At 41.1% G+C, this 15614-nt stretch overlaps 1 protein-coding gene across 4 annotated transcripts in view; it reads right to left on the reverse strand.

The window, feature by feature from the left end:
• FAM114A1 (family with sequence similarity 114 member A1) overlaps positions 1-15614 on the reverse strand; it is a 32250-nt gene extending 16636 nt beyond the window's left edge. For 2 of the 4 annotated variants that reach the window (XM_033061355.1, XM_033061353.1), the window contains exons 1-5: positions 15557-15614; positions 12761-13131; positions 11891-11978; positions 2010-2123; positions 1745-1851 (exon numbers count right to left, since the gene is read on the reverse strand). In XM_033061355.1, the coding sequence (XP_032917246.1) occupies positions 1745-1851; positions 2010-2123; positions 11891-11978; positions 12761-13117 (666 nt within the window). In that variant the 5' untranslated portion in view covers positions 13118-13131; positions 15557-15614. The remainder of the gene's footprint in view (positions 1-1744; positions 1852-2009; positions 2124-11890; positions 11979-12760; positions 13132-15556) is intronic. The other 2 variants (XM_033061356.1, XM_033061354.1) reach the window with 2 other exon arrangements.

Genomic DNA, 15614 nt, shown 5'->3' on the forward strand with positions numbered 1-15614 from the left:
CTGAGGGGACCTTATAGCAACTTTGCAGTACTCAAACAGGGCTTATAGGAAGGCTTGAGAGGGATGTTTTGCAAGTGTTTGGACAAAAGTCTTTACTTTGGTCTTTACTTTGAAAGAGTATATATTTAGATTGAGTATCAAAAAGAAATTCTTCACTATGAGGATGGTGAAGCACTGGAAAAGGTTGCCCAGAGAGATGGTGGATGCCCCACCCCTGGAAATATTAAAGGCCAGGCTGGATCAGGCTTTGAGCAACCTGGTTTAGTAGAAGGTTTCCATGGCCAAGGTAGGGGCATAGGAACTAGATGATCTTTAAGTTCCCTTCCAATCCTACCTGCTCTCTGGCTCTGTCATTCTATGAATACCACTTTAATTTAATCCAATGGCATCCGGTTTGTAGGAACTTGTTTTACACATGAATAATATGGAGCCAAGTCCATCATAAACAGAAGACTCGGCCTTACCTGATTTTTAAAATTGTAACACTTGTGATGATTCTGGAACTGTCTATTTAAATACATATGTTTTTCTGTGTCTCATATTTTTTATGTGCGCTGAAGAATTGGCTAACGATTTCCATTTCAATCTGGATTATGTGTGGGTCAGATTCTCAAATGCTGATATAACATGATATATAATGGAAAACCCTTCCAAAGTCTCAAATGGCATTACAGGTGACTTACTGCGACCTTAAGTGATTCCTTTTGTACCACATTGATCACTGAGGTATCAATGGTCCTGGCTGCCTACAAGAACACTTCTCTTATTTGCAAATCTTATATAATGCTCAAGTAATCTTACTGGGGCCAGCTCTCACAATCCATATGATATTCCAGGTTCTGTAGAAACAGCCTGAGGAATAATCTATAGGAATTTCCTTCTGTTCCCAAAATCTTTGATATTAGAGTGATGAGGCAGTCAGAATGAACTGGATATACAATAAAAAACAATGGCCATTTCATAAAACTTGCTCAGTGGGGAATTAATCTTTTATGCTTTTACAGTCAATATTTAAAGTGTCTTAATTTCAAGTGAAACATCATTCTTAAAGATGTAAAAAAAGTTGGAGAAGAAGATGACACAAAAATTGATTTGGAAATGGTATGGTACAGCATTTTGCAAAATCAGAAACCCAACAAAAGAGAAAAGAATAAAGGTCAACACACCAAATATAAGGACAGTGTAATAGGAAAGAATTGTGAACATAAGATTTTGCCTCACTGCGTTTGCAGTCAGATCCCCATCTGGGAAGGTTAATATGAAATGAGAGACTAGATAAAGAGGTGAAGGTAAAGGCCAGGAACTAAAATTAGAGAGCTTAGTAAAAGCCTTAAAATAAGCAAATTGTGTATTTTCTTATTTTATTTGCCTTCAAAAATGGTAAGAAGTCCAATCACTTTCTCTAGAAGGACTTAACTGTAAAAATTAAAAATCAGACGATGGTACAATTATAAAAAAGATTTTCCAAAAATTTGCAGAATTCTACATAGATTAGGAGAAGACCATATTTTCTTCACTGAAACTGGTGACAACATAGTAACTGGGTTGGTTCTGTTTGAGTTTTAATTTTTTAATTTGACTGTTCAATTTAAAAATTATTTAGTAAGGGAAAAGGCCTTAAGCAGACTTACAAAAAAACTGTTTTTACAAAGACCTATAACTTAAAAAACATGACCTACAGTGAAATTGAACCTAAAAATAATGAAAAATAACTAGAACAGAGAGACCAGCTAAAATGACTCACCGTGTTTTGTACAGCACTAGTAATAGCTGACAGCATGCCACGAGATCCAGATGAAGGAGAAGAAGGAATGTTCTCAGAAGAGCTTTGGTCCAGAGAATCTTCTGCTTCAAACAAGAGAAAAAAAGCAGGTTACAGCATAATTTCAACCCTGCAAGCGACAAATTACAGTAAACTGGTTTCTGTGACCAAAATCTTAAAATTTTGTAATTGAACTAATTTGGCAAGGTCAAGGAGTTTTGTCCAATTTCAGTGGACTTGAACTTACGAGTAACTGGTGTTTCAGCTGCAGGAGGCTCTGCTGTTTCCAGAGATGCTGAACTTCCACTATGAATTCCTAGGGTAGTTCCTGCTTTTTCCTTTACTGCTGTTATCCCATGACCTATAGCAGAGAAATATTTTGGACTATATATATGATTTGAAAACTTATTACTAAGAGTGCTTAGTATTCTTCATGAATTATAAACAAAATATCTATTAAACTTACAGTAATTTCACGAATACAAGCCGCACGGACTATAAGCCGCATCTCCGGGTGTTGGCAAACATTTCGTTCTTCGTCCATAAATAAGCCACACTTGATTATAAGCCGCTCTGTTGTTCGCAGTGAGGACCCGCGTGCAACAAAGTTGCCAAATAGTAACAGAATCGCAGCATGGCAGGGTTTACCGGCTCAGCTCAGGCTGTGTGGGCTCAGCCCGCTCGGGGCTGCTGATGGGGTCAGATGGCCCAGCTCGGTGGGGCCGCTCGGGGCCGGCTGTCGCTGCCACTGGGCTTGCTCACCCCAGCCCGGCGCTGCCCCGTGGTGGCAGGCAGGGATGGAGCCCGCCGGCACCCGCGGTGGTGAACGCAGGAAGGGAAGGAGCCCCCCCGCTCCCGTGGCAGGCTGGGACAGGAGCCTCCCGCCTCCCCCCGAGCCGTGGGGATGGCAGCACGGAGCCCCCTGTCTCTCCCTGGGCCGCGGGGATGGCAGCACAGGGCCCCCCGTCTCTCCCCCTGGCTGCGCTGCCTGAAGGAGGGAGCTCCCCTCCCTCTCCCCGCCCCGTGCTGCCTGCAGGGAGCCAGCTCCACCTGCAGTGCAACAGAGTAACCAATTTGTAACAATTGCACAATGCCAGGTTTTACTGCCAGGTGCTCAACTCGGTACCTCAGTTTCCACTTCCAGGGTTGGAAATGTCAGAAAATTATTCACATATTCGCCGCTCCTGAGTGTAAGCCGCATTTCCAGTGTGGGAGCAAAATTTTAGTCAAAAGGGTGCGGCTTGTATTCGTGAAATTACTGTACCTTAATTGCTCAATTTTCTCTATGTTAATGATTCACTTCTACTATATTTATATTAACTGAATATAAATTATAAAGCTGAAATATAACACAAATTACAGTAATTTCATGACTATAAGGTGCACCCTTTTGACTAAAATTTTCCCCCGAACCCGGAAGTGCGCCTTATAGTCCGGTGCGCTTTATATAATGTACAAAGTCGCGAAATTTGCCAACCCAGAAGTGTGAGCCTGCAATAGTCCCGAGCCGAGCAGAGCCTGCGCGGTGGCAGCATCGGGGTTGTGCTGGAGCGGGGGAAAAGCCCGGGGGTGCGCGGGGCTCCCAGAGCTGCATGAGGCTGCTGGAGCAGCGTGGGGAGGGAGGGAGCGGGCTGCCGCAGAAGCCGCGAGCCCCGGCTGCTCCGAGCCGCACCTGCTCCAAGCCGCTGCCTCTCCGAGCTGCTCCGAGCTGCTGCCGCTCCATGCCGCTGCGAGCCCCGGCCACGCTGAGCCGCCCCGAACCGCCGCCGCCCTGAGCCCTGCCTTGGTAGCCGGCGCCGGAGACGGGTGGGAGTGCTGGGCCCCGTGCATGGGGAGGGCACTTGGGACTGCGTTTAAAGGCTACACCAATCTGTGAAAAATGTTTGCAAATTGAGCACCTGCCAGTAAACTTCACGATCGTAGGATTCCGTTACTAATTAGTTACTTTTTTGCACATGGCACGGATCCTCGCTGCAAAAAAAGGTGTGCCTTATAGTCCGGTGCGCCTTATATGATCTACAAAGTTGCGAAATTTGCCGACTCCCGGGGGGGTATGCCTTAAAGTCCGATGCGCCTTATGGTTGTGAAATTACTGTATATTGGATCTGAAAAGTAAAAGTTATTTCAGTGGCACACATAAGTTTAGTTCCCTGCTTTTCAAAATGCTAAATATTCTGTGGCAATCAGTTTAAATGGAAACTGATAGTCCTCCTTAGGCCATACGATAGACCTCACGTAGTTTTCAGAATTCTAAAACAATTAACCCAGTTAAAATGCATTGTGTACGACTGCAGGACTGAGGCAAAGAATTTGTTCTTCGGTCCTCTACACAGGTGCTGTGTTTTTAGGAACACTGACTCCAGTCCTCAGTTATTTCAGGATTTAAGCTCCTTAGTTTCTCATTTGAAGTAAAATACTGAAGTGTCTCTCTCCAAAACTACTATTTAAATACAGACTTTGTAAAGTCTGCTGATGTCAGTTGACACAAGCAGAACTATTGCTCCAGTGGCAGGTGATCTCCAACAGAGATTACACCACCTTTACATGATTCATATGCAGTGAGTCCCTAGCCCTCTATTAAAATGGTCTACTTTTAAAAGAAGTATAAATGTTGCTACTGTTATTATCTGAATATTTTTGACAGAACAGGATTGCCTTGCTGGTTTTTTACACAGTTTATTTACACTAGCAGATCACAGGGACTGGTAATATCCCACTATAGGACAGGGTAGACTGACTGGTAGTCAGTCAAGGGGAGGCAATATCTTCCTATTCTGCATCAACTATAGCTGAAAAATGCTGCCCTTAAAAAAGACTACCCTAAAACTGTCTGCCTGTTTTGTTTCTGGATAGGTGCACAAGTATGTCCATGATATACTTCTCTCATTACAAGCAATCCTGCTGTTAATCTTCCTTAGCTGAAGTTTCTGTGTATCAGCTGAGATGCCACAGGTAAACAACAAAACGAGGTGAGCAATATTTCTTTCCAACACAAAATTAAATTGCTTCAGTGACAGTATTTGATTTTTATCTTGTACAGTCCACTATTAGTGCACCTTGCATGAAACCGATCACTTCTAGCAGCAGGACAATCCAGAGTGCTTCAGCTATCTGCCTAAAGACTTATGAGAAATGTTAATGACAATTTCATACCTCCTTGGTTAAACTGAAGTGTAAATAGATGAATTATTTCAGAAAAGGCATTAATACAGATGGTCAGGAAGGTATCTAGACATCTAAGGCACAAAGTTATGCATAATGATTCATTAAGTGGTGTCCATATTTTCCCACAATTGTGTGCATTCTATTAGAGAAGTTCAAAGCATCTTTTCTGAGTTACATTAACTACAGCAAAACAGCCTAGCATTTGTCAGTGCAGCATTCTGAACAAACATATACATCTCTGTGTGTGTGTAGTCATACAAATATGCTTTTGAACATCTAATTCAAGAAAGCTGCAGCAAATCCATTTGAAATGGAGTAGGAAAAAGGAAAGTTTAGATTTATGATTCTGTGATTTCCAGATGAAGAACACACCAGGTGCTCTGTGACCTCAGTAATAAATATACTCCAGAAAACATATGTGAAGTAGCACCTCTGAAAGATCACATACATGGAAACTGGAGTATCTGGAGGTAAACACAAAGAACATATATCCCCTAAGGAATGGAGCTGCAGAGACAAGGAATTTCATAGGCTGCACAAGGTCCTAATGTTTTACACTGTAACAGCCTAGGCAGATAAATGCTTTTACCTGTCTTAAGAAAACATGATCTTTATCTATTTTGTCTAATGTCTTACAAAAACCAGTAGTGCTTTCAACTGTGTGGGTCACACCAGGTTATGCACCACAATATTTAAGTCATCATTGGATAATTTCTTGACTTTTGCAAAGTCTGTTCAAATGCAGATACTGGAGAGCAGTGTACTGCATGGTCTCATCCCAATCTCCCACATATTTTAATGAGCTCAATGAAAATATTAGCGTGGATGGATTCTGGAGTAATTTATTTAATCCCCAAATTCCTGAGACTCAAATCACTATTAATTGTGCTTTTACACTAATATAATAGATACTGCATGTCACATTCCTTTCCATTGCTTCTGCTCCCAACTTTTTAAATGAGTAAGAGTTTTATTCTTTTCATTGACTTAATCTACTTGACTTGGTAGCAAACTACTATGGTCCTGCTGTAGTCATATAAAAAATCCGACAAATATTGAGCAAAAATTTGAATTGTCTGCAAAAGTTACGTTTTCAGATTAATTTCCCTCCTTTTTTCCTATGTTTTTTTTATAGACTTGAATTGGTTCCTGTAGTTTTGCAGGCAAGCTAACACATTTAAGAAGAGAAAGCACACAGTTTCTGTATTGATATTTATTGACCTACAAAAGGCAGAATTTTTGGGGCTGTGGTTACATGCACTAGAATAATACAAAAATACTCCAGATCAGCTAGGGGTGGCTTTGCTGAACTAAATTGTACTGCGTGTATGTTTAACTGGAACAGAAAAACCAGATGAGATCAGAAAACCACAACTGAAGCAACATACATGCACAAACAGGGCAGAAACGTGTTGCCTTGGAAATGAAAACGATTATTTGTAATTTCAAAAGGCATAGAACTAAAAGAGGTCATGGGAGATAAGTCTACAATTTAAAAATGGACTCATTTTGTTTTACTGGGTGTGCTAATGCAACTGAGCCGACACCTCTAACATCTCCATTTACTCCTCTGTAACAGTAAACAGAAGAGCTATGCAATGGGCATTGTTAACTGCGAGCTTTCGGAATAAAGCACGCTTTTTTCCCTGTGTTGTTGCTTTTGTTTATCCTGCCTCCATGATTCCTTGTCTTTCTGTTGGCTGGCAATTTCCACAGAATATCACCGTTCATGTTCCTAGCTGGGATCATTCATTTGAAAAGGAAAGTTTTGCTAACACTGCCTAACAGCATAACCAGCCTTTTGGTTTGCCTGGTCTGCCCAAGGTCAGATTACAGCATTCACAAATGCTTTAGTCAGATACATCCCACTTGGCTGCAAGCTGTCTTATCTTCCACCTCCCAGCTTAGTAGCTTTGGATGCCCAGCAGAGCTGACAGAGGCAAACAGACACTTCCAGAGGGCAGTTCACTATGTCCAAAATCTAAACCATTCTGTGTAGGAATCACTGATCCCTTGTCTATCACAGGCAATCGGACTCTGATTCAGTGGTACAGATGGGGAGGAGTTTGAGAATTTGTCCCTGGCTACCACACTGTCTTTATAACTTGTGTCCTACCATGAGAGCACATCTGTTCAAAATTTAGTCTAGTAACATGAGTGAAATCTCGTCTGGCTCAAGCTAAAGATGAAAAGAGGCCTTAACTAAGCATCTTTCATCAGATGAGAAACTGAGGAACCTGAAACTGGCTGGAAAATAATCACTCAACTGCATGAAGTATAGAGATGTGGAAAATCCAGCCATGCTCTAGTTTTGGACACTAAAAAGTGGGACCTCATTTTGCTCCCTCTTAGGCTTTCCTACTGGCACTCCATTCACTTCAAGCCTTCACAATAATTCTCTTCTTGCAGCTAAAACAAAAAACCCAGGCTAGATTCTTACAGTACCTATGCTATTTAGTCTATAAATCAGGAATCACTTCAATTAATCTAGTAAATGAGACTAGATTCAGATCTCCTTATTGCAAGCATAAAAGGTTTCAATAAGACCAATAAGCATAAAGGGTATTACACTATTTGGTTCTATTGGTTCTCAGTCTCTTCTAGACTATTAGCTCATGTTAAAAGACATAAAGAAACAAAAGGAACTGCCAACCCCAAAAGCATCCACATTTCCTTCCATCTGTTACTTGCATTCAGCATTCTTAAAAAGGAATAACTATAAAAAAGGGTTTTGCTGCTACAGCAACCCTGAAGTGTCACTTACAAAACAGTTGTGCCCACCATGTGATTTCAACCCAAAGTAGTTTTTCCTTAATCAGCTGAATTTATGAAATAAAAAAAAAAGTCTGAAGAGATTAACTATCCTCTTTATGATCACATAAACTACATAAAGTACAAGCATACACCCAGTCTTCTTTTTGTAATATTGTACTTTATTTTGCAACAGGGAAATAGTATCTATAGAGAGTAGAAAAGATACTTGCAATGTTTGAATACTTTAGTTTCACATTATCTGCAGCGCTGGCATTTCTGTTCCACATAGAAGTCAACTTAAGCAATACAATGCTGATTATTACGCATTCCCACGTGTAATAATATCCTAGCTCATGAACCCAATAACACCTCAAGTGACATCTCGTTCTGTCATACTGAGTGACAAGAAGTGCTTTTCAGCATACCAGGGAGAACTATGGGTGTCTGACATTTTCATGCACCATTCTCATCGTTGAGGAGCTAGATGAGAATATACACAAGAACAAAATAATCAAGATAGCAGAACATTAATTACGAACAATAAATTAGAAAGATGCATTACGCAGCCTTATAGTATGAATTTCAGGGATCATGTGAATCAAACAGCTGTTTGCTGCTTTTGCATTACTTTTACTGTGTGAATGTATTGACAGGTGCTAGTCTTAGCAACAGCCCTAAAGGTAAAACACTTTAAACTTACACAGAGCAAAGCATTTGTATACAGCACAATAGAGAACAGACTTTGCTTGGAAACACAACTCATCACACCATAACTTCAGCACCTTATGAATGCCATACCTCATTCAAAATACCACAGCATACGAAAGGCAAGGTTTGCAGAAGGTACTCACTTTCATTAAGCTAACAGATAGATTAGTTGGAAGAAAAACCGAAGAGCCACGCTTTAAAGCACAGAAGCTGTTTTAAAAATGCAAGTCACAAGCTGCCAGCACAAACTGAAAACATGTTTCGCCTCACATAAGCCCTGGGGATAAAGAGTTTGTTGTTACAGTTAAACTAACCTAATGGATTCTTGGTACAGTTATGGGAAGTCCTAGTCCTCCCTGTCTTCCATACTTGTCCCTTCTGCTTGCCCTGAAACTGGTCTCAAAGAATCAGTTCATAAAACTGAAGGGCCAAAAAAAGGATTTTTCTTGCCTCTGGAGTTAATCTTATATCAGTTTAGCTTTCTGAACTGGATTAGAGGGAACTCAGAGCAACTGCTGGTACAGGGAGAAGGAAGAAACATGCAAGGAAAAGACAGGTAAGGGACTACACATTTCATGGCTACTACCCATTAACTGATTTAGCTGCAACAGTCACCCTCTTGAGGATGATAGCTTTATCAACACTGTTAAAAGACTGGATTGTGCAATGGCTGATTTACTAAAAAACACAAATGAAAATAAAGAGACTAAAATGGTGATAATTATTACAAGTTGTTCCTCCATGTCACAGCGAGCCTTCTTCTCCCATCTCATAATTCCAGCAACTATTTCAGTGGTTTTGCTCCATTGTGGTTCCACAAGGAGGAACCACCTTTCTTGTACCTTTTAAAAACAAAAGAAGTCTCTACACCTGACTGATGAAACTGATTCAATGGTTTGCTTAGTGTGACATCTAGTGTCAAGACTCTAAATACGGTTCAGGCAGTGACTGAAACTACTCCAAAGGGATTACGGATTCTGTCGTGTAGAGTATCACATCTGTCTTGTTGTGGGGACCTCAATCCAAATAATGTCAAAATCAGTTCAAAGACAACAGATATTTTCTTTGGAATAAAAAATTACCACCAAAACAATCCCTGGTTGTATATGCACAGTTGCTTAAAGGAGGATGAGATACAAATTATATGGAAACTATTATTGAGAAATAAAATCAGCTGTGCTAAACAAATCATAGCCATGCATTAAAAATGCTCATCTGTTTGTGAATTCTCTGAAACTGAGATGAAATTGAGTGAAACTTAGATCATTGGAACAATATTTTAACTCAGTCCTAAACAGGAAGGAACACAAGAAAAATTAATTACAGTAAGAAGAATTATTCACTGGAAAAACCTACCCAGGGATATGGTAGAGTCTCCATTGCTGGAGGTTTTCAAGATGTGACTGGACAACATGCTAGATAATCTCATCTAGATGCATAAAGCCTTTCCCATAAAACTCTTGACCAGATGACTTTTCAAGGTACTGTCCAACTCTTGCTGGTCTATGATCCTCTTTATAAAAAGCAGAACGTATTAGTTTAAGATTTTAAGATGTTATTTAGTCCACCTCAAACTGTTTCTGCTATTTTTACGAAGTATGATTTCGAAGAAAAATATAAGGAATAGTAAATATTGGTCATATTTCACCAGACAAGCAGCTGTGTTGTACAATATGACAACAGAACAACAGAAAAGTCACAGACTGAAGGTGTTGCTGCTAAGTCTTAACTCCACGAAGGCAGTTTTACTTACTTAAGGAATAGCAACTTTATAATGGACTGGTCCATAGCAAAACTATTTTCTGGTGTGGAATATGAGATGAAGCGTTTAACTGATCAGATATTTTTCCATGTATCTCGTTAGGGAATGATCAAACTGAAGGAGATATGTGGTCTACACAGTACCATATCCTGTTCATGACAGTGAGAGACAATAAACGTTTCACAAGATCAAGTAAGAGTTTTCATAATAAAGAACTAGGAAATAAACCCTCTGGATCAGGTAACTTCCAAGTTACCTTGGGTTCAGAAAACATGGAAGAATGTACATTTGATTTCTGCTTAATTCAAAGTCTACCTTGCTTAATAAATTCACAAAATTAGATTCAAAATTATTAGAGAGTAACATGGAAACTCAATCTACCCTGATCCCGGGGTCAGGAAGTCTGTCTATGCTGCAGATTCCAGGAAACAGGAAAATGGGGGAACTGCTGCTGTATGGACATCTGGTTTTACATGCTTTCCTAGTTGTTCTTGGTCACTGCCAGAACCTAAATAACCTAAATACTAGATGGGTCTTCAGTGTGAAAGAGTGCAACCATTCTGATGCTGAATTAAAATTATTCTAAAATTTTCCTTGTCCTTTTCTGCATGTGGATGCTCTTTTTCCAAGGCAACTTGACTTGTTCCAATAGGAACAAAAAAGCTCATTTTTAGACAATAATAATCCTAATATATATATATTCATGGTGATCACATGCCTATTCAAAACAGAAATCACATGACTTATCAAGTCAGACTGCCTACACAACAAGCTTGCTCCACACACCCTAGAAACCCATTCTGAATGCAACCAGAAATGTTAGTTGTTGGACTGCCTGAAAGAATATGTAGTTTTGTACTCCTGACTGTGGATGTTACTGAAAAAAAAAGAGGACAAGGAAACTTCCTTCCTCTGAGAAACAGACAGAAAGCATTTGCTGAAACAGAGTAGATAAGGAAGAGAATCACTTTGCCTTTTATGGTATCATAAAACCAGTAACTCTATTGAACTGATTTTTAGTAAATAACAATTAATTTTAATTCTTTGGTTCATCTTTTAAGGGTGTTCTGTGGATCCTTTATGAGAACTGACTAGCTAACAGATTTTTTTGCTACAAAACATTTCTGATTTGTGAGAAATTATTTCCCACTGGTAACTACATATTTCTATGCTTTGTTTTTGGTCTGTGAGTTTTCAAAGAGCAATAGCTAAGTTTTACCTAAAGTCTTCACAAGAACATTTTGTACTGACCTACTATTGGAAATGAGGGTATAGGGCCCATGTTTCAATACATTGTTCTACTGTCTGAAATCTAGTGTGGCAGTGTGACAGTTTCACAGGGTGGTAATGAAAGCTGGAATGATTTACTAGAAGCGAATTCATGTTGTGTAGGCAGGAGTCAAACCTGGCATACAAACCATTAACACACATAAGCATGAATCTGGCTTGCTTTGACTTGAGAAACCATAAGCCTTTGACTGATAAAAATTGTATTGGATTATGGATCCTTTCTATGAAGAAGTCATAATCAAGTAATTAATTAACTTTATAAACAAGCCTAGCAGCTTGTCCATAATTTGAATAATTAGGAAGTTCCATCTTCCTCTTTGAAAAAATCATGCTTCCCAAGCCTATCAAGGCAAAATTGTCTATGAATCCTTAGAATGCAACACTAATCTGTCTAATGACACATGACAATTATTAATTTTTTCCACACACTTTACCAATTGAACACTTACCCACTGTGGCAGAAGCTGATGACAGGAGAGACTTTCCCCAGGTACCCCAAGCTCCCCATCTGCTTGCTTTAGATGACGAGTCTGCAGCCTGTAAGAACAAAAATGTTACTCCACTGTCTAAAAATCTTGTTCTGAAAAGGCAGGAGGAATCACAAAGGACCTATCAGGCAACAAAGTCTGGAATTTCATAGATGATGATAGATTGGGTATTACATGGAGTTCAAACTCCTGTGCACAAAAAAGAAGAAGCATAGTTCACATCATCTATTCCTGGAAGAGCCTTAAACTCCAGAGATGTCTTTACAGATATCCTAATATTTCTTCAGGCACCTAATCCTATAAAGTCATACAAGTTCATTAGGGCTAATATTAGGGAGAGGCAGGAACCTGTCTCCTTCCTTCCTGAGTTGGAGACAGGAGCCAGAGTTGGAGGCTTCTCTTCCAAAGTCTCCTCACATGTGTAATTCAGTAGATGCACAGGGAACTTCTGACTTCAATAAAAACACAGCCAGAGGAGGCACTGTACACCTTTTACTGTAATGGGTAGTGCTAAGCAATTATCACTATTCAATATTTAAATCATGTTAAGAAACTGCTGTCTCAAGAAAGTCTCCAGTAGCATATCACCTCTACACGATGCAAGTTTTATTGCAACCAGACTTGAAAAACCAAATTAATATCATACTGGTATAGTGAAATTAAAGTATTCCCAGTTTTCAAAAGCTTGGTGCTGCAATTTAATTTACCCCTATGCAGGTTTTCTGCATTACTCCCTAGGCTTTTTTGAAAACCAGCACGTACACTATACAAAATTCTGTCCTTACAATGCAGGGAGATGAGGGCTTTTACAGAAAAGAAAGTATTGCTTACTGGATTGCTTTGTTCATGCAGTGTTTCTTCCAATTCGGGTTCTGTATCAAGGCTTACAGTTTCAATGCACTCGGTGGGCACGTCTTCAGTTGTCCCTTCACTGGAAGGCAGGCTGCAAGGCAGGCTTTCAACGAGTTTTTCAGTCAAAGGGTTTTCATTTATCAATACGTCTCCTTCCTCTCTACTATTACTGACATTCTGAGTGACCTGTCCATGTTGATCTTGTGAAGACTCATGCAAGATCTCAGCTTCTACGAGCTGTGGTACTGATTCATGAGGCAACACTTCATTGCTGGGCATTTCCGTTACTTCAGGTTTTTCTTCAGATGGGGTACCATCAGATATGTCTTCAGACATTTTCAGTTCTGAATCTAGAAAGTAAAGTATTTTAGGTACCATATACATTTGAGTGTTTATTATAAGATACACAGCGTTTACCGTATGCTACTGCTGAAAAGCAATACAGCCTTGATGTAAGTCCTCCCAAAGCATGGAGCCCTGTGGCACATGCATCATGCTGGCACTGGTATCAGGGTAACACTGTAAATACTCCACTCACTCTGGAGGACCCCACTTAGATATGAAGAACAGCATTACTGTTCCAAAATATGGTTTAGTGAGGGTGAAAGGATATTAATTTGTCAGGAGAAATCAAATGTAAGAGTTCCCACACGGTTAATTTCTATATTCACTCTCAGATATGTATGAAAGACCATTGCAAAACAAAATAATCTGAGCTGCAACAGTCAAGCAGCTCTTGCTCTTCCTTTCATCACTGCAATATACACAGGCTCCTACAGACTGCTGACTGCTAGAGGGAAGGATAACTCTCTGTAACTAAAACCGTGGTGATATTCATGTGTTTGAGAAGGGGCATAATCTGTGTATATGACAGGCCCTAGAGCTATTTCACAGACACACCCATAGCAGAGAGTCATTGCTCACACTGTTTCTGTATCACTTGTCCCAAAGTCTAGCTCTTTGGGGAGTGCAACACCTCTCATCAACTCCTAAAATTTCAGCTGTGTGTCATAAAACTTGAATTTTGAAGCCAAGGTAAGCTTGTATGAAGCAGTTACTGATTTTTTTTTTTTTTTGTAAGCTGCGAACCAGTTTTCTCTTATTTATTCCTTATCTTCCAACATAATTTTGGAGGTATTTTCCACCACTGTGCAGTCGTCAGGCTGAGAATCCTGATGGGCAAAGATAAAGCTATAGAGTAAGCTCTGATTAAGGAGTGGCGCTGCCAGAGTCCAAAAGGACGGCTGGTCTGTGATTATTAACATTTATTTGTTAGTAACAACAGTATACTTGGCACTCAGAAGACAATACTGGACAAAGAGCTTGCAAAATGTTGAGCTGCATGGCATAAAAACTTGTACAGTCCCCTCTGTAGATGCTGCCTTTTCACTGACTCCCATATTAGCTAAACATGGCTTAAAGGTTTGCATCTGTCAGGAAGAATGGAGGTTCTATGAGAGACTGAAGAACAGCAGGGGGAAAAGGTAAAAAGCAAAACATAACTAGGACTCAAGAGAAATTTGCCAGAGAAGCATGTATTTAAATGAGTATATTTTATTAAAATCTATAGAAGTATATATATAGCTTTAGCAGACTGATTATCTAATGTGAAAGTAGATCGATCACTTGTTTAAACAGTTTCAAGAGTAGCACTTTGGATCAGTGAACAAGAAACAGAAGTAAAAAAGTAAGCACTTGCTACCACTTGTATTACTTCAGCTGACACCGTACCTTAATCATCTTCAGAAAACATGAATTCTCAAGTCAGAATATTTGCATTTGACAGTTGTCCATTAAAACTACAGCAAATATTATTAAATGCTTTAGTGTAGGGAAGTATTGCTATTGTTTTAACATTACTCACTGTGTGATGGGCAGCACCACCTAAGGAGAATTTTTTATTTGTAAACCAAATTCCATCATTAATTCCTCCATTAAAACCTGTAAAACCTTTACACACATACTTCATAATTTTGAATGGGCATTAGCTCTGAGCAAGCCTAGCACTTTTTAAAGGATCACACAGACGTGCAAATGGATTTTTGCAGTACTGGGTCATCTCTGGGTACCACTCGGGCCACGGTCCCTGCTGAACCTTCCTTCCCAGGAGCACGGCACGAATTACCGCGTTTGTCAGAACACAGGAGCCGCGCTGCTCCCGGGATCAGAGTCATTCAGCCTCCCATCCGTGAGACTGTCCGGATCCAAATCAACTCGGACAGCTCCGCCCAGAGGGAATTACTCTACGGGCAGTTCGCGAGGGAGATGCCAAGGCCAGCTCGGACTGGGGCAGCGGGGTGCCCGGCCCGCACGGACCAGCCGCGCTGAGGGGGCAGGGTGGCGGCACCTGCCGAGCGTCCGTCTGAAGAGTTCCACCTCTCCTGGAAAGCAAAGCCCAGCCGCCGCCGGGCGCCTTCGGGCACCAATCACCGTCCCCGAGCGGGAGGGAGGAATAACTTTTCTGGCCACAGCACCTCGCTCCCCTCTCGCTCGATGCCCGCTGTCGCTCCTCCTCCGCGGGACGCTGCGGGCACGGCGAGCGCAGGCGAACCTCCCCTGGCGCCCGCGCCGGCGGCTCCCCGTGCCCTGCTGCCCTCGGCCCCCTGCCCCAGCCAGGGGCAGCCGGGGCGCCGCTCCCGCAAGCCTGCAGCGGCCACAGCTTCCCGCTTCTCCTTTTCTTTTGTTCCCTTTTCGAAATTCCCCTCTGGGACAGAGCTGTGTGGCGCAGCCACAGTCAAAAGCGGCAGAAAATGCAGAAATCGCCGTGCTCCTTACCGCTCAGCAGTGCCCCGACCGGCGCGCCCCCGGCTCCTTCCCTTCCCCGCCCCGCCAC

Source organism: Catharus ustulatus, chromosome 5 (assembly GCF_009819885.2).
Source record: "Catharus ustulatus isolate bCatUst1 chromosome 5, bCatUst1.pri.v2, whole genome shotgun sequence".
Classification (NCBI taxonomy): domain Eukaryota; kingdom Metazoa; phylum Chordata; class Aves; order Passeriformes; family Turdidae; genus Catharus; species Catharus ustulatus.